The sequence below is a fragment of the Oncorhynchus clarkii genome, chromosome 5 (assembly GCF_045791955.1).
Source record: "Oncorhynchus clarkii lewisi isolate Uvic-CL-2024 chromosome 5, UVic_Ocla_1.0, whole genome shotgun sequence".
Taxonomy (NCBI): domain Eukaryota; kingdom Metazoa; phylum Chordata; class Actinopteri; order Salmoniformes; family Salmonidae; genus Oncorhynchus; species Oncorhynchus clarkii.
This window is the reverse complement of record NC_092151.1, coordinates 23004119-23031721: the sequence shown is the minus strand read 5'-3', so window position 1 is coordinate 23031721 and position 27603 is coordinate 23004119. Positions and strand designations below refer to the sequence as shown.

Here is a 27603-nt window from a genome sequence, read left to right as displayed (position 1 = left end):
TCTCTGCCATCCCAGCAATGCGTTATTAATCACCATTAGTGGTAGCTAGTAGCGTTGCCTGCCTGATGCCAATTATCGCTGTTGTTTTACTGTAAGTGATGCCTAACAGGCAGTGCTTGACTTGGGACTGAGCTACCCGGAGGCCTTACCGACACTTCAAATGTTTGATAAATTGCGTACCGGCTCCTATATAAAACAAAGTAGCCTGTCACCGGTCTAGATTCATACACCGAGACAAAAAAGTTTGATCAAAGTGGCAAGGCAGGATCTGCGTTGACTAGCAATGGCCAATGGGTATTCATTTTCTGATTCCGCTTTGCTCACGTTTATTTGCCAGTAGGATGTCAGTTCAAGATTGTGCCTATTGAAAATGAGCCAGCCTGAATGCGCATGAAGGGCTTTTGCCAAAAGAGGGTTTATCAGGTCATGAAAAGGCATTTCATGATTTTTGCTAATGTAATTCATGAAGGCACACTTAAAAATGGACATCAGCCGTTATCGGAATGACCCTTCAGTGTGTGTCTGTGCTAATTTCTGCTGCAGGTAACGTAAAACAATTATAACAATTGACAAATAACTTGCTGTGCATAGATCTCCCCTGAAGCATGAATATTTGAGCCTTATATATAAACATGTATAGTAGCCTACCTTATCCATTTGATCTCTGATTAATTTAATGAGGGAATCATTTGATTAAAAACAAAGATATTTGGTTGTAGTGTTGCAATATTTTATAGGAAGTGTGGCAACCATCCTCCAGGATAGCTACTAGGTGTGCAGGCTTTTCTTCAAGGCCTAGTCTAACCACATTGTAGCATAAACATCAGCTGCTCAACAGAACCTTGATAAGAAGTGTTTCAGGCCTGGAGCAAAAGCGAAGCCTGCACACCCAAGAGCTCTCCAGATGGAGGTTTGAACACATGTTGACAAGTTTGTGGGGGGTTAAGTGCCTTGATTACGGGCACAATGGCAGGAGATTGAAGGCCTACATGGGATCAGACACAGCAGTCTTCCAGTGTCAATAATGCTTACTATTTCATGTAGGCTATAATAATAGTCATGAACATTTGGTTAAACTTCTGAAGTAATGGAAAATGTCTATGAACTCTTAAAATAATCTCTGTAGCATACCTGTTGTGAATTTCGGTGAACATGACCTAATGGATAGACTTGGAACAAGACAGCTCCTGCACTACTTTCATTCCAAGTCAAGCACTGCTAACAGGTGTCTACATGGAGGGGGTTCAAACCAGGTGGATCTCTTCTAATGGAGTTCTATTGTAGTGTTACAGTTTAGCATGCCAGCATAACTCACATGGCACTTTCATTCCTAAATGACTGCTAAAAGGTATGTCACATTGTTTAACATATGATGTTGAGATGATTGATGACGTGTGTTAATCTAACCCAATCCATTAATGGACTAAATCCTGACGTATTCCTCTGAATGGAGCCATACCTTTTTATGCTAATATACAGTGCAGCCCTCTGACCGTCATTCCCAAAACAAACCTATGACAATGTGCAGCACTGGTGGTAGGATCATGGGAGAGAATGTGCAAACTGATACTGGCAACTGATACTTTTGTCTTCTTCTGTTCGGTTCAATTGGAATAAGTTGTTACTGGAAGTTATCTGCCTATGACAGTGTTAACAAAAGTTTATTTAAGACTGTAAAGCTTAAATTATGCTGATATCAATACTAACTATGTATCATGCACTTAATGTATTATGATTGTGATACCCAGGGCTGAGCTGGTTTAAAGGACATTTTTTATGTAGTTCTGTTCGTTTTATAGTAGTGCCAAAAATGTATTTTGGGGGTTTTAGTTTTTCAGTGTATTTTTTTTTATATGTTTTGCTTTGAACAAATGTGGACATTTGTGCTTTTTGTGTTGCTGCTGCTGGATTAATTCTCTGCATGAGGGGGTAGAGACCTCACCTGACTCTGACCTGTGGGTAAAGGACCTTTTAACTTTAGCCTCAGAGGAGTGGGGGTCACAGATGTGACAGACCGGGGCGATGCCAGTGACACAAACTCCCCTTGGCTACATCGTTGTTCCACAAGTGTTGCATACAGAAACCAAACACCAGGGTGCCTGCCTGTTGCACACTTGTTTTTATATGTACATTGTAATATACTTGAATCATTCAACACTGCATAGATTTTAACCTGAATTGTTTGAAAAGCAAGAAAACATGTCTAATAAATTGTGTATTCTTAAAAATGTGTTTTTGTATATGTGTGCGTGACGAGAAAGTATGTACTTCACATATTTATAGGATTAGAGATGACCTCCAGAGCTAAGCTACTCCATGCTGATAATGTTGGGGGGAATGTCACATTGGGTAATGGGAGCAATCCCCTGCTATGTAAATTAGCTTAATGTAAATGTAAATCACAGATCTAGGATCAGATTCCCCTACCCCCATTCCTATTGTTGATAGTAAGGATGAAGAAATATGACACTGGTGAAGCAATTTAAACTAAGCTCGCGCTCCTTGTGCTACTTTCTCTCACTGGTGAAATGAGGGTACTGCACCGACCTATGGGGAAAAAGTGCAATGTATGTCTGTCTACATGGTTGAGGCCAATTCAGAAAGTGAAAAACGACTCAAATATATGCAGGCTAAGAACATAAATGCACAAAAAAGGTACCACGCCTTATTAACTAAAGTGAAAAGGGTTGACGAGGAAAACAAAAGGCCATAGAATTGTCTGGAAGCAAACTCTCGTTCACTTTGATCCATTTAACAAACGTTGGTATGAGGAATTTTTGCTGAGTGCACACACATGCAAATGTAAAGGTTCTGGGTGAAAGCAGAGGAAATGGCTGCAGGAATGTGTTTCATATGGAACCAGGTTAATGTTTAACACTGGAACTATGCCTAAACACCCATTTAGGCAGCTATGTCGGCAGTCCTGTTCAGATTGACTGAAATATCATGATTTAAACACAGAATGCTCTCTATTTTTATTTTCTATAAACCACTCCCTGCAACTAAAAAACTCTTAAATACAACAAATGCAGACTAAAAATAACAAACACAAATCTTTGTCATAGGGTTTTTGTTGCTGTCCTTATGACCAACCTGTGTGATTATAGCTTTGAGTGTTTACACTGTCATTTACCAGTTACATTATATTAGGGCTTTTAAGTGAATATTTGCAATGGGTGGTGTTAGCAGCAGGCGACAGATACCGATTGAGATATTGTGAGAGAAAAAGAGAGAAGAGGGGCATGGGGAGAAAGAGAGACTAAGGCCGTTTCCACAAAGCGTCTCAGAGTAGATGTGCTGATTTAGCATCAGTTTTGACTTTTAGATCCTAATGAATGAGCTTATATGGACATCCTAGGTCAGCACTCATACTCCGTGACGCTTTGTGGATATGGGCCCTGGTTGCCATGACAAATACGCCTGTGTTTTGAGCAGCTAGGGGAATGATAAACCAGGGCTGAGGCAGCCAGTCATCACCACGCCCTCTTTGGGTTTCAGGTAGCTGCTCTGCTCACATAGGGATTGGATCAGGTGACTCCCAGGTACACCAACAACACTCCTCCTCACTTGACAGCCTGGCCTCAAAGTCTAAATGTAACTTAGCAAACATAAATCTTTGACACTCAAATTAGTATGATATGTTACGTTTGGTATGGTTGCATAAGACAGAATGTTACTAAAGTAAAAAAAAGGGGGGGGGAAAGGAAGGTTGGTAAAGGGAGGAGTGGTGGGCGTATAACGCAAACGTCTAGCAACCCAATTGTTGTGTGTTTGAATCACATCAAGGACAACTTTAGCATGTTAGCTAATTAGCAACTTTGCAACTACTTTTAGCTACTTTGCAACTATTTAGCATGTTAGCTAACCCTAACCTTAACCTTAACCCGTACCCTTAACCACAACAAAGTGGAATTCGTAACATATCATATGAAATGGATGATAGACATCCACAAACTGATACATACCATACGAAAAGTAACATACAGTATCATACTAAATGGAGGGAGACCGATTTACGTTTACTATGTTGCGTCTATCCTTGAGTCAAGGTTGCACCTGTGTGTGTGTGGCCACCACCACCTCAGTCCTCACTCTGACACACATCGCTACAGGTGTGGCTCCCTTTTCCAATGAAGACACAGTGGGAGTACACTAATAAAGATCTGCAAGAGACAACCATTCAACCTTCAAGTGCTCACTGGATTATATGAAACGTCAGAAGACCAGGGGACTTTACATGGGATATCATATAACACTTGACTGCTGAGGGATTCCACAAGTTAAAAAGGTAAGCATAAACAATCAGTGCTTTTATTGGTGAAGTTTTGCCTTCACTGTTGGTGTTAGGATGTGTTTTTTAAAGATGTAGTCATCCATATAAAGGTGACATGACATATGATCATTAATTTTATTTGGAAAGAGAATGGGATCGAATTTTAGCAATATGAGGAGGTATCGATAAACCGTAAATTGAGAACGATTAGGAATACGCAGGAAAATAATGAAGCAGTCGAGATGAAAATGAAAAAGAGATACATCCAAGTGTCATTTCACTGCATTGTGATAATACTTTTTTCTCCGAATTTCGTGAAGGTCAAGCAGAACAGAACCAGAGCTTTTGTAGTTTCAGGATTCTCTTTACAACTACAGTTGTATTAAAATGATTAAATCTGTCTTTTACAGGAGTATTCTTGGAGCCAGTTCAAGTCACCAGAGGAAACTAGAACAAACGTTGACAGCAAAGCTTCAGATCTGAGCCTCAATACCCTGTCTGAGATCCAACACATCAAACCAAAAGCCTGTCAAGAGATTGACAGCCACAGACTCTATCTGCCTGTGTTTCGTACTCTCAGCCTTCCATAATCAGTCAGTCATAATGAATTCGTCTCTGGAAAACCCTTATGGAGACGTGACCATCCCTCGGGCCAAGCTACATTCTGCAGAGGACAGCACGATCATCATCAACCCCATCGCTCTGGACAGTACCTACAGCAACCGCAATTACTCCCTTAACCCCTACGGTGCCTTCAAACCCGGGGGGCAGTCGCCATTCCCCTCAGAAGGTACCAGCAATGGAGATGGTGGCGCCTCAAACACCCCTTATTATGACGGCCAGACCTCCTACACAGTGAAGGAGGACACGGAAGAGGAGTTTGGACGCTGTCGTACCTGCTGCTTTCGCTGCCGACGGAAGTAAACCGGCAACATAGGCCCAGATCAGGAAATAGTCCTACAACTCCCCGGCCACATAGGATTCTGGGTATATGAACTAAGACAATCAAGGGACACTGTCTGAAGACACTGTCCAATCTAGTGTTACCAGCTGGTTTAAAAGCCAAAAGCCGTTACTGGCTAAACATGTATAGTTATTGAAGGATTCATCAGTGGTATCGTTTAAATTGTATTCAATTCCGAAATGGATTCTTCTTGAAGGCAAAATGCCCTCACAGCCAGCATGGCATAATCTACCTTTGAAACAGAGGTCTTTCACATAATCTTTTCACTTATGACTTTGTACGCTTGCTTTTTTTCTTCTTGTCGAACACGACTGTGCTATATTTAGCTATGGAAATATTTGTTGCTTTATTTATACCCTAATGTCTTTGTGCCTGATTTTGTTTTTGTCTGTCAGTGTTTGAATGATGGGAAACGGACAGCCTTGAGTGAATGATTCACTTAGCCAGTTTTCAGGAAGTGTTAGAGAGTATGACAAGAGGTACAGTAGACAGATGTCAAGGAATTAGAATGTGAATAGCACTTTACATCTTCTCTTAAACTGACCCGTCACAAAAGATGACATTCAGACCTTTGGCTTGGCACTGACAGACTTGGCCAAACCAGTGAGGTGAAACTAGAGGGGCAGCTAGCTTAGAAGCTGGTTCAGTTTTCATGGGCCTTACTGATCAGTCCAGTTTCCCCACCCCAACCCATAACACACCACTCCGTCCTGCTTATCCATCTGCTGGGCTGGTCTCTCTGCTGCTGAGGGTTTACAATGCTGCCTTTGTGCAACTAGGTCCCAGGAAACCAGGCCACAGGTCCTGCAGCCCAGCCCCAACCCCAGTCATTCTTCTCTGTGTATGTGGTAGACAGCACCTTACTGTCCCTCCTGGACAAAAAGAGTTGAAACAAGAGGCATCAATTCATCTGACTGGATGAGAATTGAAATGTAATGTGATCACACACATGCTGTCTTATTTGTTTGAGTTACACAAAACCATCCATAGTTTAGCCTTGTGAAACCATTACTAAAATTCTACTCTGCATCGTTAGCTTATAGAAATGATCTTTCATTTTTAGCAAGCTACTACAGCATATCAGGGTCACCTCATCATGAACTGGTTCCATGTGTGAAAGCCTCTCTTTGTTTTTTTACCCTTATTTAACTAGACAAGTCAGTTAAGAACAAATTCTTATTTTCAATGACGGCCTAGGAACAGTGAGTTAACTGCCTTGTTCAGGGGCAGAACAACAGATTTTTACCTTGTCAGCTCCGGGATTTGATCTTGCAACCTTTTGGTTACTAGTCCAACGCTCCAACCACTAGACCCTAAGCCCCCAACAGAATTACATGGCAACACATGCATGAGTATAAATTGCTACTTTCTCTCCAGTCAGCAGTGGCAACTACTCAGGTGACTAGGACCAAAAGTTAAAGATCCAGTCAAATTCATAACATATTGTACGAATCAGAATATCATTTTCTTGTATTCTTATTTTTTTGCAATTCGTAACATATCACACAAAATTAATGACATCGTACAAAATTTTATAAAAAAAAATTGGGGACCCGTTTTGGCTCGTGAGCACTACTTTTAGAACTACTGGCTGAAATTATTCAAAACCTCTGGAGCAACACTTTAAAGGCCACTGTCAAACAGCAAGGAATAATAACAAAGACCTACGAATGATATACTGTTGTAATAAGAAAGTGCAAATAAGAAAGAAGAAGGGATGAATTATAGTGAATTGATTGAGTTGTGTGGCTGTGTTATCAACTGTGTTAACTACATTGAATAACTATTATTGTTAGAGTTTTACAAGATAATGTGACTTAACCAAGAAAAACTGCAGGCCCCAGAGATTTTCCTGGCCAGGTTACCTCTAAGGTGAGGCAAAACTCTTAGGTAATTATCGTTCAGTCCAAATACAGTATGGGCCTTTTTCATGATGGTGTGTACTGCAATGTCTTATGGGGTTACTCCTGCAATCTTCTTTCTACCCATGACTAGTTTGTGGTGTAACAGTCACACAACAGTGACGACAGAACTGGTGTAGGTTGAACCTGCTGTATTTCTCAGAGTGGGAGTAGTGCTACACTTCCTAGGAATCAGCTAGTGTTCAATTCAATCAAACCTGTATTGTGGTATTTATTCAGTAGCTCGTTTTCCCAGTCAAATAAAATATTGGTTACTGTAAAAATGTGGCACTACTGCAAGATACAAGACTCCCTTCACAGGTAAATGCTTAATGTTTTCCAAATAATCATTGTGCAGGTAGACATGCATAAAGACAGTGGGTAAACACTCAATTCCAGCCTTAAGCTCCTCTGGCTCTCATCAGCCACCTTATCAGACCGGTTTGAAAGGAAGAAAGACAAGGACATGAGACTAAGCTCTGGGGAATATTTGAGTCAGGAACCAAACATGGTGTCTTGTTTTCCCGACTGATAAAAATGTGTGACCTAGTCAAAATTGGGTGAAACTATTGATTTCAGATGGAGTTTCAGATGCAAGTCATGAATAAGAACTTCATCACGGGGTCAAATTTAATCTAGCACTTCTACAGTCAATTATTCACATTATTGGTGATGATGTGTTACGGATTATAATTCATATTATATGTTAGAAATTTGCAAAACCTATTATATTTTATGAGTTCTAGCTAGGTGACCAACGTTAGCTAGCTGGCCAAGGTTCTTTTAAAGGGTTAAGGTTAGGGGAAGGGTTAGCTGAAGGGTTAGGGGAAGACTTAGCTAACATGCTAAGTAGTTGCAAAGTAGCTAAAAAGTAGTAAGTAGTTGAAAAGTTGCTAATTAGCTAAAATGCTAAAGTTGTCTGTGATGAGATTCAAACTCACCTTTGGGTTGCTAGACGTTCGCGTTATATGCCCAACCCATCAACCCCGTTCGAATTATACGCCCACCCATCAACCCCGTTCGAGTTATACACCCACCCATCAACCCCGTTCGAGTTATACACCCACCCATCAACCCCGTTCGAGTTAGACGCCCACCCATCAACCCTGTTCGAGTTATACGCCCACCCATCAACCCTGTTCGAGTTATACGCCCACCCATCAACCCCGTTCGAGTTATAGGCCCACCCATCCACCCATCCACCCCGTTCGAGTTATACGCCCACCCATCAACCCTGTTCGAGTTATACACCCACCCATCCACCCCGTTCGAGTTATAGGCCCACCCATCAACCCCGTTCGAGTTATACACCCACCCATCCACCCCGTTCGAGTTATACGCCCACCCATCAACCCCGTTCGAGTTATACGCCCACCCATCAACCCTGTTCAAGTTATACACCCACCCATCAACCCCGTTCGAGTTATACGCCCACCCATCCACCCCGTTCGAGTTATACGCCCACCCATTCACCCTGAGCAACCACCAAGATTTGCGTTATATGCCCACCCATCAACCCCTACCAACCACCCTACACCAAATGTAACATATCATAATAATTTGAGTGTGCCGAATTTGCATTTACTATGTTATGTCTAGTCTATGAGACCAGGCTGAGTAACTATATCACTTGTTAACAATATACCATCATACTACTGTGTCTGCGGGTTTAAATGAATGTATTCAAGTCACTTTACAGATTTCTGTCCTCATTGGTCCTCAATAAGAATGAGCTGTCAGAGGACCAATAACAGTTCTGAGTGTATTGCTCAGTGTCACTGGTGTCATAGAACAATTCATGCACCTGTTCCAGCTCACGCATTCCATTAGAGGTTGTGATTCTTCAGGCATATGTAAGTGTTCTATGACACTGCTGGAAGGGAACTGGTGTGACAGGAGGGCAGGCCTTACAAGGTACTGACTGGAATAACTGGCACTCCCAGCCTCAGGTGCTCTCTGCCCATAGGATCTTAATTGAATCACCCTGTTGCAGGAGAATTTTTTAAAAGTTGAAGTGCATTTGAAGTTTAAAAAGGCTTCTGAAGTTTGTAATTTACACTTTGAATTTTCCCTTTTGAAAAATGTCCATTAATTATAATCCAAACAATTATTTTCCTGCTGTAGCTAACTGGCTCAAATTAAGATCCTACATCTGTAGGTCCCCACCCCTCGGTCAACAGTAGAAAGGTTATTACGTGAGTGAGTGAGTGTGTGTGTGTGTGTGTGTGTGTGTGTGTGTGAGTGATACTGAGAAGAAACATGAGACGGTAAGTGTATTTGTTTTACTTCCTATGGATAGTTGACAGTGTAAATAGAGTTAGGTCATAGCTAAAAATAATCACAGAAATATCATGCAATGTACTTCTCGTGACATGCAAAACCTCATACACTAAAGATCTCTACATTTCACAGAAATCTAAGTACAATACAACACAACATTGTTAGGGAAGTTGGTTTTGCTTGTGCACATACAACCCAGAAAGATAACATTTACCAACATTTAGTGGAGAAGTATGGAAGATAAGTCCATCAGCGTAACTACAACCTCTAGAATATGTTATGAATTTCTGTGATGTCAAAGCCAGTAGGCAGGGCCTTGATTGTATTGTCAAATTATGTGGCAGGAGTCGGAATGAAGATGAGGTCAGGTTTGACATTTGAATACAAAACAACATAGGTCACCATAATCATCAGTGATTCGAGTTGCCTAGTTCAATCTCTCTCTGCATCTGAAATCACACCCTAATCCCCATAAAGTGCACTACTTAATGAAGGGCTACTCAGGGGACTGCTGGTCAAGCAGCGCACAATATGGAAAATGGGGTCTCATTTGAAATTTGGCCAATGTCATCAAGGGGGATATGTAAAAGTTGTTCACTGGTCTTGAATCAGATATTGACACCTTCCTGATGGAATGATGATTGGGGAGGTAGGTTAATCTCATCCTAGATCAGTGGTTGGTTGCGGACAACTTCTCTCGGGCCATATCAAACCTTACTGTCTCCTGTACTGCACAACTGACTGGATTAACAGCATTCCCGAATGAGCCTCACAAACTTTATTATGAAAGAACTGATCACAGGTACTTCCAGTGCAGAATTTTTGCTAGTTTCATGAGTGAGCAGTATTTCAGTTTCAGTGTATTTCAGTAGCTGGTGAAAGGCAGATTGAAACTTGTGTAGATACCAAAATTCCAAGTATTGCTTAAACAGGCTTTACATGTTTACTGCAGGGGCGCAACTTTGGTTTTAGAAGTGTGTGGGGGGGGCATAATTTATTACATTTTTTATCCAGTTGGATAAACACTCCAAACAGCCTACCCGATTGCTCGGAGGCGTCCACATGGTCCTAAAGCACACTGTTTTTTAAAAATCACATTGCAATGATAAAACTGGGGGGGACAAAAATTTAATTTCAGAATGCGGGGAAAACATGTACCCCCCCATCCCCAGTGAAAGATGCTCCCCTGGTTTACTGTATACATTAACAATATTGGTTTGTCTGTAAAACATTTTTTTACCTGCACCTGTATGCAGACGATACTGTTGTTTATTCCATTGCCCCCACTGTTGATCAGGCTCTGTCTGAACTACAGTTTGCTTTCATTGTTTTACAGAAACGTTTTACTTTAAATTGGGCACACAAAAATTATTCTAATGATTTAAACATAGGGATCTTGGATGGTGCCCAAATTGATGCTAACAAATATCTGGGCATTTGGATAGATGATAAGCTCTTTTAAAAAGCATATATTTTAAAAAGCATAGCATAACTAAATAGCAGAATGCAGATCATTCAGTCAACATTACCTTTTGTCCTAGACTATGGCTAGATCATCTACATCAGGTATTACCAAACTGGGGTACCCCCTGGGGTACTAAACTGGGGTATAGGGTATATATACACTGCTCAAAAAAATAAAGGGAACACTTAAACAACACAATGTAACTCCAAGTCAATCACACTTCTGTGAAATCAAACTGTCCACTTAGGAAGCAACACTGATTGACAATAAATGTCACATGCTGTTGTGCAAATGGAATAGACAACAGGTGGAAATTATAGGCAATTAGCAAGACACCCCCAATAAAGGAGTGGTTCTGCAGGTGGTGACCACAGACCACTTCTCAGTTCCTATGCTTCCTGGCTGATGTTTTGTTCACTTTTGAATGCTGGCGGTGCTTTCACTCTAGTGGTAGCATGAGACGGAGTCTACAACCCACACAAGTGGCTCAGGTATTGCAGCTCATCCAGGATGGCACATCAATGTGAGCTGTGGCAAGAAGGTTTGCTGTGTCTGTCAGCGTAGTGTCCAGAGCATGGAGGCGCTACCAGGAGACAGGCCAGTACATCAGGAGACGTGGTGGAGGCCGTAGGAGGGCAACAACCCAGCAGCAGGACCGCTACCTCCGCCTTTGTGCAAGGAGGAGCAGGAGGAGCACTGCCAGAGCCCTGCAAAATGACCTCCAGCAGGCCACAAATGTGCATGTGTCTGCTCAAACGGTCAGAAACAGACTCCATGAGGGTGGTATGAGGGCCCGACGTCCACAGGTGGGGGTTGTGCTTACAGCCCAACACCGTGCAGGACGTTTGGCATTTGCTAGAGAACACCAAGATTGGCAAATTCGCCACTGGCGCCCTGTGCTCTTCACAGATGAAAGCAGGTTCACACTGAGCACATGTGACAGATGTGACACATAGTGTGTATAGGCTTACAATGATGGCAAAACACAACATTTGAGAGTGCGCTGACCCCGGTGCTAGAGGGGGTACGCAGCTGGAGGTTGAATGTTTGAAGGGGTACGGGACTATAAAAAGTTTGGGAACCACTGATCTACTTGAATGCAGCAGCCACTTCATTAAGCCGTTAGATGCGGTTCACCATATTGCACTTTATTTTATCTCGGGACAGGTTTTCCACTCATCACTGCTTGCTCTATCAGAACGTAGGATGGCCCTCTTAGACCTGACATAGGTCAAAACACTGCATTTTATTAATTTATAAAGCCCTTTTGCAAAAACTTTACTTACCCATAGAAGTACGATTTATCATACCCAATAACAGGGATGGCTAACTCTGGAAATTCCGTCTTTTACTGTTACAGGCTTAGGATAAACAGCTTTAAGTTTCTTTGCACCCCATGTATGGAACATGTATCTTCAGAGTTCCCTACAAATGGATGCATTGGTGCCTTTCGGGCAGTTCAGAGTGTTGATTGAGGGCCTCTGTTGAGGAATGTGATTGTGTTTTATTTTATGTTTCTGTACTGTCTTTATATTTTCATTTTCTGTGTGTAATTTGTTGTTTAATGGTAAGATACAGGGCTCCCTTGCAAAAGAGACCTTGGTCTCAATGGGACCTTGAAAATAAAGGTTAAATAAATAAATAAACATGAGCACACAAAAGGACAAAAGGTGAGTGATGATCCCCTACCTGGGACAGCAGCCTATTTTTGTTAATGTAAAACATGATCATATATGAAACAGACCTGTTCTTGTGTTGTGTGCCAAATAGTCCCTATACTGAGACACATACTAACATTGGGTCAGTAAATATGCAAAGGGTAAAATGTTCCACTGTCTCATTTGTTAATCATTGACCCATACAGACCAACGTTAACAGTGCTATTACTTTGTATGACACTATAGCGGTAGGCTTGATTACCAACAACGATGAGACGACCTACAGGGAGAAAGTGAGGGCCCTCGGAGTGTGGTGTCAGGAAAATAACCTCACAATCAATGTCAACAAAACAAAGTAGATGATCGTGGACTTCAGGAAACAGCAGAGAGACCACCCCCCTAGCCACATTGATGGGACAGTAGTGGAGAAGGTGGAAAGTTAAGTTCCTCTGCGTACACATCACGGACAAACTGAAATGGTCCACCCACACAGACAGCGTGGTGAAGAAGGCGCAACAGCGCCTCTTCAACCTCAGGAGGCTGAAGGAATTTGGCTTGTCACCGAAAACACTCAGTTTTATGAGTTACAGATGCACAATCGAGAGCATCCTGTCGGACTGTATTACCGCCTGGTATGGCAACTGCTCCACCCACAACCGTAAGGCTCTCCAGAGGGTAGTGAGGTCTGCACAACGCATCACCGGGGCAAGCTACCTGCCCTCCAGGACACCTACACCATCCGATGTCACAGGAAGGCCAAAAAGATCATCAAGGACAACAACCACCCGAGCCACTACCTGTTCACCCCGCTATCATCCAGAAGGCGAGGTCAGTACAGGTGCATCAAAGCAGGGACCGAGAGACTGAAAAACAGCTTCTATCTCAATGCCATCAGACTGTTAAACAGCCATCACTAACATTGAGTGGCTGCTGCCAACATACTGACTCATCTCTAGCCACTTTAATAATAAAAACAATTATGTAATAAATGTATCACTAGTCACTTTAAACAATGCCACATTGTATGTTTACATACCCTACATTACTCATATCATATGTATATACTGTACTCTATACCATCTACTGCATCTTGCCTATGCCGTGCGGCCATCGCTCATCCATATATTTACATGTACATATTCTTATTCATTCCTTTACACTAGTGTGTATAAGGTAGTTGTTGTGAAATTGTTAGATTACATGTTAGATATTACTGCATGGTCAGAACTAGAAGCACAAGCATTTCGCTGCACTCACATTAACATCTGCTAACCATGTGTGTGACCAATAAAATTTGATTTGATGTATTACTTTGTATGATTAAACAGAGGCCTTAGTCAAAATATATATGGAAATCAAGTAGAATGTATTTCCATCTCATAGGAGACAGTATAGAGTAGACATGAATTATATAATGTTATTTCAAGGAATGTTCCACTACCAAAAAATAAAAACAACTTTTTAAAGGGCTAAATCCGGTTTGCAGAAGAGCCGCATTATAGCACGATTGTAATAATAATTTCCGATTGAGCAGACAAAATGCAGCGTTTACTGTGAATGCAGTCTCCGCGAACATTGGAACTATCACGTTCTGACCTTTATTTCCTTTGTTTGGTTTCTGTTTCGGCCTAGTATGGTTCTCAATCAGAGGCAGGTGTTGTTAGTTGTCTCTGATTGAGAATCATACTTAGGTAGCCTGGGTTTCACTGCTGGTTTGTGGGTGTTTGTTGCCACACGGTACTGTTTCGGTTTTTGAAGATTTCACGTTATCGTTTGTTTTTGTTATGGACACTTACCACGCTGCATCTTGGTCCGATACTTACTCCTCTTCAGAAGAAGAGGAGATCTGCCGTTACGGGAACATTGCCTTTACATTTAAATCGCTCTATAGTATGGATCTTCTGCAGTATGGATTTAATCTTAACCTACTACAATAACCTAACCATAACATGGTGAGAACTAAAGCTAAATATGCTACGAAGCATGTACAGAAGTTCAGAGACACCTGGAAATCTCTATTTGCAGAAGATTAAGATAAGCATCAGCTGTTTTCTTCCTTTACTCATCTTTCATAGACCTGTTTTACGGCGCAAGGGAGGAAGCCACTCAATAACAAACAATAACTTTCGAAAAACATATGTTGCAATGGTCAGTCTGAGTAAATGTTTCATTCTGTGGCCGTCCTCTTCCCCCTAGGAGTCGGCCGCTTACACTCATCCTGAACATGCTGTATATATATCTGTCTGATCTCTGCTACCATCTAGTGTCTCCAATGCATCTCAACACCAATGAATAAGGAAAACAACCACTGGTTCCTTGTTCTAGTCCCTAACACCTTGGTGTTTTCAGATCTCTAGGAACTGGATAGATATGAGTTCCATTAAGTCCATTACCAATCACCATATTGCTTACACTTATCCATTCTCTTCAGATCTGAAAGTGGTGTCCTGGGAGAAGAGGCTAATATGGGCTCGGGGTCATTTGACTGGACAAGGCAATGTCACATTGTAAAGGTTACAAGGACACCTACAGTATGTTGTGTATAGGCCCTGTGTGACTGGGTCTTATGGACTTCAGGCCTTACTCCGATGAGTGCTGGATGCTAGCGAATGGAGTGTAGGGTTTCTGCTTGTCTATTGTTGCCAGTGTAAGCTGATCTGTTACCTGCTCCCTCAATACAGGAATGCGAGCCTGGTTCGCCTGTGTGTGTTATCGTTTGCGTGCACGCGTGTTTGATTGTGTACGTGGTGAGGCAGAGGGCCCATCCCATCGGCCCAATAGATGAGGATAATAAGCGCTCTCTACCCCTGAGAACCCCATTGTTCTCTGTGGCCTCTTTAATATGTAACACGCTCCATTGACAGGCCTATGAGTGTGAGTTCACAGGGACGAGCAGCCTGAAATATTAAACGGCCTGAGGAGCCGCTGCAGGCTCAAATTGTTTGCTCATCATTAGAGCAGCTTCTGTGGAAGAGTAGAGCTGAACAACAGGGGAGATAAAGGGAGGAAGACCTACCCTCCAGGGGATTGTACTAGAGACAACAGGAACTAGGCTATGTAATAAGTTCATCACTCTACTATCTGACCCTATACTGTAGTGTCGATTTAGTTTGTCAGTAAAGGAGAACAACACTGGACTGGTCCTGGGACGGAGGTTGCTTTGAAAACAGAAGTCATGGCAGGTCTCCAGGGAACTACCAAGGACCTTTAGGAGGTTTGGAGGACAAACCAGAAGGTACACCATGTTTTAAGTTTTTTTTTTCCAGTTCTGTTAGGCAATGTTTTAGTTAATGACAGTCAACAGGTACTAACGAACAGATGTTATCATACCTCTCCTCGGGGACCCCAGACGTTTCACAACTTTGTTGTAGCCCTGAACTAATTCACCTGATTCACCTTGTCAAGAGCTTGATGATTAGTTCACAATTTGAATCAGGTTTGGTAGCTGTGGAAAAGTTCAAATACATTTAACAGCAAGGTTTGAGAACCCACGGTATAGAAGATCTGAGACTGACATTCGGTTTTAGTCATTTAGCAGACACTCTTATCCAGTAAATAGATATTGGTCTATGCTTACAATCAACCTCTTGTCTTATACCATCACACAACTGACTGACCGGACAGAGAATGCTGTAACAGAAGTCCACAGCTGACATCAAACATGGGTCTCAATCCTTTTTCTTGAGTCTAAATTCCTTATTAATTCCATTCCTCTAGTTTCCTCACCATTTGTATTAATCAACTGTTCGTTTCTCCAATAAATTGGTTTCAGTTGTTTGATTATTTTAACTATTAAGCATTGGGCTGCAATGTATTGCACATAACAGATGCTATAAATATCTTATCAGTTGTAGTCGTAATGTCACATGGTCACCAGCAATATGCGCCATTCATAATCTAGTTTCCTGTACAGGATGGAGGAGGAAGCCCCAGTACTTCATGGCCCAGAAGCCCCCGCAGAGGCCCCTGACATAGAGGCCCCAGAAGATCCCCCTGTAGAGAGTGGTGTGTCGGCCGGAGGAGTTCCACCATCCAGAGACAGCCGTAAACTGGACTGTATCATCTGCTTCTGTGCCTTCAACCTGGCTGAGAGGCTGCCACGCAAGCTCTACTGCGGCCACACCTTCTGCCAGGCCTGCCTGAGACGCCTTGACACCATCCTCAATGAGCAGGTGGGTCTGACTGTCATGACAGCAGTCCTACAGAGGCAGCATCTCTGGTCAATTAGGGACTATAAAAAGTAAGATATTTGGACCACTTTCAGAATAGCTCAAACAGACTAGGCCTTGTTAAGCTATAGCCAGCTCACTTGTTCCTTTGATTTAGTGAAAGTGATTTGCTAGGATCAGCCAATATGCATAATCTTAAATTAACCTGACCAATCCTAAAGAGCAACAGATTCCTTTCCGGACACTTTTCGAAGAGGAATGCTGTATTGAGAGCTCATTATTAGCTTCAGCAGTCATAACTATTAGTCTACCTAAATATCTATAATGGATTGACAAACCAACGTGTCCCAATCAACCCTGCTCCCTCTCCACTCCCCAGCAGATGTGGATCCCCTGTCCACAATGCCGGCAGAACACTCCGCTACCTCGCGGGGGAGCTACAGCCCTGGACCTGGACCTAGCAGCCTTCCTGGGGGTCAAGGCTGACTTGGACAGCCAGAGGTCCAGCCCCCAGCAGGGAGGAAGAGAACTAGGCAACCAGCTGGAGCTAAAGCCCTCCTTTGGGAAGCAGCCCATCATAGAGCAACCTCAGGCCACCTGGAACCATGGAGGACTGGCTGAGCCTCGCTTCCACAGGAGCCCATGCTGCAGGCGCTTCTTCTGCTGCTGGTGGTGCTGCTAGGATGCAAGAGTTTAAAGCATCTGGGCAGCAGTATTCCCATTAGTGCCAGCTGTAATTGATTATAGGAATGCCTGGGCTTCCAAGGCTAAAACAATGGAAAATATAGGTTAACTAGGGCCTGACTGCGTGATCTGACCAAGGAAAAATGTACTACTGAAAAAAAAAAAACACTACTGGGGAGAACAGTGTTCACGAGACTGACAAAGTTGTGTGGGGGACAACATTTTTTCCCCACATCGTGGGAGAAAGTACATTTCAGCACTCAAAATGGGACGCTGGATAAAGACCTCAACTACAACCGAAAGACTCGTCTACTGCCTCCTTTCAACTATGCAGTTGGAGCTATTGGTACCTTGATTGTTGAAAGTCCATTATTTTATACACACTTCATTGAGTTATAGTATAATTTATCTAGCATCTCTAGAATCTCCCATTAGTGTTCAATTGGGTTGAGATCTGGTGACTGATAGTCATCTGACCACTCGTGCCCTGTGGATGGGGCATTGTCATCCATGTAAGCCATGGTAGCTCAAATATATGCCTGTCCAGCATTTTTATGCATGACCCTTAATTAATTTACAAACCACACCTGTGTGGAAGCACCAGCCTTCAATATACTTCGTATCCCTCATTTACGTGTTTCCATTATTTTGTCATGTGCAAGTGTAAAAGAATGGAAGAAGAAAATATGGAGTTATTGTTTTTATTAAAAACTAGACAAAAGGATCGACTTCTGACACCAACTGACTCATGTTTACAAATCACCTAAAACATTATTGAACAAATTATCTGGGAGAAAGGACAGCTTCAAAGTTGTAGACATCAAGAGACTAACGTTGTTGTTCAATAATAATTTAACCATCTACTAAATGTAAATCAGACAAGTGTATAATTCAGAATATTTAGGATGTTCAAAGACTCATCCATCAATCGTGAAAATGCTAATATTTTATGATCTTCTATTTGTATGGGATGACAGTTCGGTATTACCATAGAATGCCATTCTCTTTCTATGGGTGATACTCCCTCCCCTGCTCACTCTGACATCCAGAGTTTGAAGGTGCAGGTCGTAGGAGCAGGTGGCGATGAGTTGTCCGTCAGGGGACATGCCCATCACCTTGCCCTCGTGGCCCGCCCTGGTGGGTCCACACCTTGGCTGTGTTGTCACAGGCCCCGGTCAGGATGAAGTGACCATCATTGGCTAAGAGAGGAAGAGGGAAAAATTGCAACCAGTTATAACAGTACATAACTTGCTGCTAAACCTTTTCCGTGTGACTTTTGAAAATCATTGAGATATTAGTTGGCATGAGTATTGTGCAAAGGGTTACCTGTATGCCATTATAGGGTCAAACAAGTATTTTCAGTTCATATGCTGGATCAATTTAAATTAAGTTAAAGGGATACTTCGGGATTTTGGCAACCAGGCCCTTTATCTACTTCCCCAGAGACCGATGAACTCATGGATACCATTTTTATGTCTCTGTCCAGTATGAAGGAAGTTAGAGGTAGTTTCATGAGCCAATGCTAACTAGCATTAGCGCAATGACTGGAAGTTTACGGGAATCTCCTAGCATGGACAAAGAAAATTGTATCCACAAGTTAATCTGACTCTGGGGAAGTAGATAAAGGGCCTAATTGCCAAAATCCCAAAGTATCCATTTAATGTGAAATTAATAAGTGAAGTAGGTAGTCTCTGGGATCTGGAAAAACTCAAGTTGGAATTTGATAGAGGACACTAGGTTCTGATGGGAGGGGATGGTGTAGATGCACTTCCTGTGACGCAGGTCCCACACCTTAAAGGTGTTATTTATATTTCACCTTTACTTAACCAGGTAGGCTAGTTGAGAACAAGTTCTCATATTCAACTGCGACCTGGCCAAGATAAAGCAAAGCAACACAAACAACAGTTACACATGGAATAAACAAAACATAGTCAATAACACAATAGGGGAAAAAAGTATATATACAGTACAGTGTGTGCAAATGAGGTAAGATAAGGATAAGATAAGGCAATAAATAGGCTATAGTAGCAAAATAATTACAATTTAGCAATTAAACACTGGAGTGATAGATGTGCAGAAGCTGAACGTGCAAATAGAGATACTGGGGTGCAAAGGATCAAAGAAACGACAAAAACAAATAAATAAATAGCCCATCCAACTCCCTCATCCCCATAAGGTTATGTACAGGTGCAGTGATCTGTAAACTGCTCTGACAACTGGTGCTTAAAGTTAGTGAGGGAGATATGAGTCTCCAGCTTCAGTGATTTTTGCAATTTGTTCCAGTCATTGGCAGCAGAGAACTGGAAGGAAAGGTAGCCAAAGTAGGAATTAGCTTTGGGGGTGACCAGTGAAATATACCTGCTGGAGCACGTGCTACGGGTGGGTGCGGCTATGGTGACCAGTGAGCTGAGATAAGATGGGGCTTTACCTAGCAAAGACTTATAGATGACCTGGAGCCAGTGGATTTGGCAACGAATATGAAGCGAGGGCCAGCCAACGAGAGCATACAGGTCGCAGTGGTGGGTAGTATATGGGGCTTTGGTGACAAAACGGATGGCACTGTGATAGCAAATTGGATGCAGTCTGAGTACAGCGTTGGAGGCTATTTTGTAAATGACATCGTCGAAGTCAAAAATCGGTAGGATAGTCAGTTTTACGAGGGTAAGTTTGGCAGAATGACTGAAGGATGCTTTGTTGCGAAATAGGATTCGATTCTAGATATAATTTTGGATTGGAGATGCTTAATGCGAGTCTGGAAGGAGCGTTTAGTCTAACCAGACACCTATAAACTCAGCAAAAAAATGAATTCCTTTTTCAGGAACCTGTTTTTCAAAGATAATTCATGAAAATCCAAATAACTCCACAGATCTTCATTGCAAAGACACTAACAGCTTACAGAAGGTAAACAAATAAGGTCACAGTTATGAAAACGTACGACACTAAAGAGGCCTTTCTAGTGACTGAAAAACACCAAAAGAAAGATGTCCAGGGTCCCTGCTCACATGCATGAACGTGCCTTAGGCATGCTGCAAGGAGGCATGAGGACTGCAGATGTGGCCAGGGCAATAAATTGCAATGTCCGTACTGTGAGACGCCTAAGACAGCGAGACAGGACGGACAGCTGATCGCCCTCGCAGTGGCAGACAATGTGTAACAACACCTGCACAGGATCGGTACATCCGAACATCACACCTGCGGGACAGGTACAGGATGGCAACAACAACTGCCTGAGTTACACCAGGAACGCACAATCCCTCCATCAATGCTCAGACTGTCCGCAATAGGCTGAGAGAGGCTGGATTGAGGGCTTGTAGGCCTGTTGTAAGGCAGGTCCTCACCAGACATCACCGGCAACAATGTTGCCTATGGGCCCAAACCCACCGTCGCTGGACCAGACAGGACTGGCAAAAAGTGCTCTTCACTGACGAGTCGCGGTTTTGTCTCATCAGGGGTGATTGTCGGATTTGCATTTATCGTTAAAGGAATGAGTGTTATACCGAGGCCTGTACTCTGGAGCGGGATCGATTTGGAGGTGGAGGGTCCGTCATGGTCTGGGGCATTGTGTCACAGCATCATCGGACTGAGCTTGTTGTCATTGCAGGCAATCTCAACGCTGTGCGTTACAGGTAAGACATCCTCCTCCCTCATGTGGTACGCTTCCTGCATGCTCATCCTGACATGACCCTCCAGCATGACAATGTCACCAGCCATACTGCTCGTTCTGTGCGTGATTTCCTGCAAGACAGGAATGTCAGTGTTCTGTCGTGGCCAGTGAAGAGCCCGGATCTCAATCCCATTGAGCACGTCTGGGACCTGTTGGATCGGAGGGTGAGGGCTAGGGCCATTCCCCCCAGAAATGTCCGGGAACTTGCAGGTGCCTTGGTGGAAGAGTGGGGTAACATCTCACAGCAAGAACTGGCAAATCTGGTGCAGTCCATGAGGATGAGATGCACTGCAGTACTTAATGCAGTTGGTGGCCACACCAGATACTGACTGTTACTTTGGATTTTGACCCCCCTTTGTTAAGGGACACATTATTCAATTTATGTTAGTCACATGTCTGTGGAACTTGTTCAGTTTGTCTCAGTTGTTGAATCTTATGTTCATACAAATATTTACACATGTTAAGTTTGCTGAAAATAAACAGTTGAGAGTGAGAGGACGTTTCCTTTTTTTCCCCAGTTTAGATCACAGTCAGGATTATCTGGCCCTATCCATCAGATATCATTAACACAGAATCTAACCATGTAATTTACCTGTTGGGAGAGAAGTCGATGCTGTAAATCTCTGCGATGGCCCTCCAGGAACATCACACAGCACCCGGTCCGAAGGTCCCAAATACGCCCAAACGAATCCAGACCCCTGAGAGAGATTAATATTGAGGCAAACTAGGATTCGAGGCAAACTAGGATTCAACTAACAGTCCTGTAGATGAGGGGTGAATAGTGATCTGTAATTCCTTCTACTATAAATCAATGTGCTGACTGTCTTGACTGGTGCAAGTCACTTTCCAACAATAGCATAGATCTGTACAAAAACACATCAGCTCGTGTGTCACATGGAGCCAGTTGTTGCATCTGCCTTAATTTAATTGAGGTTATAACAATCACATAACAAGCTGCTAAACCTACTCAGTCCTCCAAATTGCTCAGGCAGTAGACTGAGTTGATTATATGTATGAGATCACTGTGCACAGAGAGAGTTGGGAAGTGTGTGTGTGTAAGATAGCATGTTATTAAGAGGGGACTTGAAGGGAATATCCCTGTATGATTCAAATCCAGCAAGCCACTGAGAGGCTATTTGTTCTGCCAAGCCTCTAATTGAGATAACTGGGTGGACATCTACTGGCCTTCATTAAACAGATTATTGAATCACAGAATAAGACCATTGTTTTCCTATAGCCCCCATTCCCTTCTATAGGCCAAATATAGATATGCTCTGTGACCTGACAGCTCTTCAATTACAGGGTTGATAAAAGCCTTTTCTAGCTAATGCTTTCGTTTTGGAGAGGACACAGATACCAGTTATCTGAAGGTTTGTTGTAGAAATAATGGATGGGATAATACTCTACAAAAGTGACCAGCCATTCGCTTGATTCACTGGCAACATATATTGCAACAGGATGTGCAGAGACAAGCAAAAGACAACACAACTGACAATTGACAGACTTTCATAGTGTATCCAGTGAGATCTTACCCAGTGCCTACCACAGAGTTGTCAGGGTGGAAGTGCAGGTCGTGGACTCCTTTACGGTGTCCCTCCTGGTGCAGGATCTCCTCCTGGGCCTCCAGGAGTGTGAGTGAGTGAGTGAGTGAGAGAATGGGTGAGAGAGTGAGGATTAAGCCCCACTTCAGAATCAATTCGAATGACAAGTCTGACGAGAGTAACATCTATCTATGGCTAAAGTTGAGACATTTGGTGCAAGTGATCATGTTTTGTTTTTATTGTTTTACCTGGATCAGACATTCTGAAAATGATAGAACAAATTAACGAATGTTTACAAATAAATTCACCCACCAGGTGGTGCCCAGGAAGTGTCCACAGGGGTGCCAGGCTACTCGTGCTACCCTCAGGAGTGGCCCTCGATGTCAGCGACAGGCTCATCACTACACACACACACACACAGAGACAGAGAGAGACAGCGAGAGAGAGGTTACAACACACCTTTAAATCGCCACCATTCATTTTACCAGCTCACAGTTAGCTACTGTTTATGATAATTGCGAACATTTAGAAAAAAACACACTGCTTTTCTCAACCCCTCTCCTCCTGAATCATATTTGATCCAACTTTAGGTAGTTTCCCCTCATTTGACAGACAGAGAAAGACACACAGTACATATCAACCAGAGCAGACCTGTACAGACTCCAGAGTCTGACGGTGCCATTGGCAGCACAGGAGGCCATGTTAACATCAGAGTCCTCCATAGTCAGAGTGGCCTGAGGATGGAAAGAGATGGCCCCCACGTAGGTGTTGTGGCCTGAGGATGGAAACAGATGGCCCCCACGTAGGTGTTGTGGCCTGAGGATGGAAACAGATGGCCCCCACATAGGTGTTCTGGCCAAGGGACAGGAAAAGAGAATAACTATTATCATTATCAAATGATTGACTTATTTATCATTCAGGATAGGGCTGGACGATATGGCCAAAATAGCATATCACTGCATAAAAATAAAAAGGACAGTATGACGGTATTTTATGTTTTTGAATAATGAATGTTCAACATTTTCTTCATGAGTAGTGCGTGACCCTATGGTGGCAACACATAGTGGGGGAAAAAGTATTTAGTCAGCCACTAATTGTGCAAGTTCTCCCACTTAAAAAGATGAGGCCTGTAATTTATCATAGGTACACTTCAACTATGACAGACAAAATGAGAAAAAAAATCCAGAAAATCACATTGTAGGATTTTTAATGAATTTATTTGCAAATTATGGTGGAAAATAAGTATTTGGTCACCTACAAACAAGCAATATTTCTGGCTCTCAGACCTGTAACTTCTTTAAGAGGCTCCTCTGTCCTCCACTCGTTACCTGTATTAATGGCACCTGTTTGAACTTGTTATCAGTATAAAAAGACCTGTCCACAACCTCAAACAGTCACACTCCAAACTCCACTATGGCCAAGACCAAAGAGCTGTCAAAGGACACCAGAAACAAAATTGTAGACCTGCACCAGGCTGGGAAGACTGAATCTGCAATAGGTAAGCAGCTTGGTTTGAAGAAATCAACTGTGGAAGCAATTATTAGGAAATGGAAGACATACAAGACCACTGATAATCTCCCTCGATCTGGGGCTCCACGCAAGATCTCACCCCGTGGGGTCAAAATTATCACAAGAATGGTGAGCAAAAATCCCAGAACCACACGGGGGGACCTAGTAAATGACCTGCAGAGAGCTGGGACCAAAGTAACAAAGCCTACCATCAGTAACACACTACACTGCAAGGGACTCAAATCCTGCAATGCCAGACGTGTCCCTCTGCTTAAGCCAGTACATGTCCAGGCCCGTCTGAAGTTTGCTAGAGAGCATTTGGATGATCCAGAAGAAGATTGGGAGAATGTCATATGGTCAGATGAAACCAAAATAGAACATTTTGGTAAAAACTCAACTCGTCGTGTTTGGAGGACAAAGAATGCTGAGTTGCATCCAAAGAACACCATACCTACTGTGAAGCATGGGGGTGGAAACATCATGCTTTCGGGCTGTTTTCTGCAAAGGGACCAGGACGACTGATCCGTGTAAAGGAAAGAATGAATGGGGCCATGTATCGTGAGATTTTGAGTGAAAACCTCCTTCCATCAGCAAGGGCATTGAAGATGGGTGGGTCTTTCAGCATGACAATGATCCCAAACACACCGCCAGGGCAACAAAGGAGTGGCTTCGTAAGAAGCATTTCAAGGTCCTGGAGTAGCCTAGCCAGTCTCCAGATCTCAACCCCATAGAAAATCTTTGGAGGGAGTTGCAAGTCCGTGCTGCCCAGCAACAGCCCCAAAACATCACTGCTCTAGAGGAGATCTGCATGGAGGAATGGGACAAAATACCAGCAACAGTGTGTGAAAACCTTGTGAAGACTTACAGAAAACATTTGACCTCTGTCATTGCCAACAAAGGGTATATAACAAAGTATTGAGATAAACTTTTGTTATTGACCAAATACTTATTTTCCACCATAATTTGCAAATAAATAAATTAAAAATCCTACAATGTGATTTTCTCGATTTTTTTTTCTCATTTTGTCTGTCATAGTTGAAGTGTACCTATGATGAAAATTACAGGCCTCTCATCTTTTTAAGTGGGAGAACTTGCACAATTGGTGGCTGACTAAATACATTTTTGCCCCACTGTACATTCTAAGTGATTTCAATTGGTCTTTCTCCATTGATTATTTAAATACTGTTCAATTCAAAAAAATCTGCATTTTCATACATTTCTGCATTTGTTACTGAACAAGGCAGTTAGCCCACTTCCTAGGCTTTCATTGAAAATAAGAATTTGTTCTTAACTGACTTGCCTAGTTAAATAAAGGTTCAAAACAAATGTTCTCTTAGCTACTTCATGTAGCTAACATTTTCTTGCTTTGCATATTCCTCTTTGATTTAGAAGACACTGTTGCACAAACATGCTGATTTCAGTCTACACCATCACTGGTATCACAAACACCCAAGTCACGGCCTGTTCACCACGCTATCATCCAGAAGGCGAGGTCAGTACAGGTGCATCAAAGCTGGGACAGAGAGACTGAAAAACAGCTTCTATCTCAAGGCCATCAGACTGTTAAATAGCCATCACTAGCCGGCTACCGCCAGGTTACTCAACCCTGCACTTTAGAGGCTGCTGCCCTATATACTGTACATGGAATCACTGGTCACTTTAATGTTTACACACTGCTTTAAAGCTCCAAATTCACCACTTTATTGACAACGTTTTGATCTGAAATGGATCTTCATCAGGTCTGTTCTTTATTAGCCCAGCACCTATGTTAAGGATGAGCGTATGACCAAACTTTACATACTGCTTTACTCATTTAATATGTATATACTGTATTCTAGTCTACTGTAAAGTAAAAACCCAAACCGGTCCATATATCGTAAAATACAGTATACCGCCCAGCCCTAATTTAGGACAACAGAAGTCAAGGAAAATAGTAAATTGCAATGCAATTTCTCAATGATTGAGAAAAATAAGATATTCTTCGAACCCCGAAGAGTACGGATAAGGGTGCAGTCGAACATTCCACAGGCCACTCCTAGAGAGAACAAAAAACAAGTCAGGACGACAAGGACAATTCTTCTAACAAATGCTTATTTGATGGCTAAATGGATATAAAACACCATCAAGACCATTCCTGTCTGTGCAGTGCAATGAGAGGAGACTGAGGGACTCATCAAGAGGCAGTCACAAGCATTTTGGAGTTCGGGATAAATTGGCAGAAGGATTTAGGCCTGTCGTCACCGATTTGACTGCAGTAGTTATTCAGGTTCTGAGTAGGCAGAGAAAATTTTGATATTCTACAACAGTTTTTCAGGAACAAGAGACGTCCTTGAATTATTTTGGAGACTTTGATGGAGGACATACGCTGAGGGTCTTGTGAAGTTCTTGTACTTTCTATTTTGATTGGTTTAACACTTTTTGGTTGCAACTTGATTCCATGTGTGTTATTTCATAGTTTTGATATCTTATTATCTTATTATCTACAATGTAGAAAAGAGTAAAAATAAAGAACATTGGAATGAGTAGGTGTCCAAACGTTTGACTGGTACTGTAAATGTATCTCCATATTGAATGAATGGAGTGAAAACATTGTAGTAGTGAGAGAAATACATTGGAGAGTCAAACCACATATCATACTTCCCTTTGTAGTCTGTAATAGTTTGCAAGCCCTGCTTGCAGTCTGTGATAGCAAAGCAGTCCTGTAGTTTAGCATCAGTCCTGTAGTTTAGCATCTGCTTCATCTGACCATTTTTTTATAGACCGAGTCACTGGTGCTTCCTGCTTTAATTTTTGCTTGCGGTAAGCAGGAATCAGGAGGATAGAGTTGTGGTTGAATTTACCAAATGGAGGGCGAGGGAGAGCTTTGTTCACGTCTCTGTATGTGGAGTACAGGTGATCTAGAAATGTTTTCCCTCTGGTTGCACATTTAACATGTTGATAGAGATTTGGTAGAAGTAATTTAAGTTTCCTTCATCATCCTTCTTAGATTTATTTAGTGCATCTGGGCCCACTACAGAAAGGATATTCCTCAGCCTGGAAAATAAATAACAACATCGAAAAGAGGTTGAGCTAGGGAGGTGGATATAATGCATGCAAAATATAACTTTCGATGTGGTGTTTTCAAGCAGAAAGACAATAACTCAAAACTGCCATTTTAATTGGTAAGTTGACAGGGGTGACATGTTGTAAAAGCATCAGAGGATCTTCAGAGGGTCTTTCATTTTTAATCCACACATTAAAATATTAGAAGGGGAGGACAGAACCATGCTTGTGACTCACCTCTCTTGTCTCTCAGCAGGCCCCTCACCAAACAGTGCGATTGGCTCCCCAAGGGCCCGTAAGCAAGCTTTAACCTCTATATCGTCAGTGGATACTGTGACTGAGCGCAGAAAGCGAGCGAGAAAAAGTCAGCCAATACCTCACACTGAAGCTCACTCACGTGTTCCTCAAGCTCAAGGGACCTGAGGGAAGAGAGAGAGAAAGTAAGTTGAGTTA

The 27603-nt window shown here is 42.5% G+C and overlaps 2 protein-coding genes across 3 annotated transcripts; one reads left to right on the top strand and one right to left on the bottom strand.

The window, feature by feature from the left end:
- Positions 1–14203: 14203 nt before the first annotated feature.
- Positions 14204–17560, top strand: LOC139408536 (RING finger protein 224-like). Of its 2 annotated transcripts, none has more exons than XM_071152538.1 (3): positions 14204–15776; positions 16455–16713; positions 17090–17560. In XM_071152538.1, the coding sequence occupies exons 2-3, from the start codon at positions 16456–16458 to the stop codon at positions 17390–17392; spliced, it is 561 nt and encodes a 186-aa protein (XP_071008639.1). In that variant the 5' UTR covers positions 14204–15776; position 16455; the 3' UTR covers positions 17393–17560. The 2 variants fall into 2 exon arrangements, with proteins under 2 accessions (XP_071008639.1, XP_071008640.1); XM_071152539.1 differs by having other exon boundaries at positions 14829–15776; positions 17093–17560.
- A 965-nt stretch (positions 17561–18525) lies between these two features.
- On the bottom strand, positions 18526–26534 carry LOC139408537 (U4/U6 small nuclear ribonucleoprotein Prp4-like). The gene is made up of 6 exons (XM_071152540.1): positions 26096–26534; positions 23251–23451; positions 22912–23000; positions 22591–22679; positions 21651–21756; positions 18526–18593 (listed from the first exon to the last, which is right to left on the bottom strand). The coding sequence occupies exons 2-6, from the start codon at positions 23306–23308 to the stop codon at positions 18570–18572; spliced, it is 366 nt and encodes a 121-aa protein (XP_071008641.1). The 5' UTR covers positions 23309–23451; positions 26096–26534; the 3' UTR covers positions 18526–18569.
- Positions 26535–27603: the final 1069 nt, after the last annotated feature.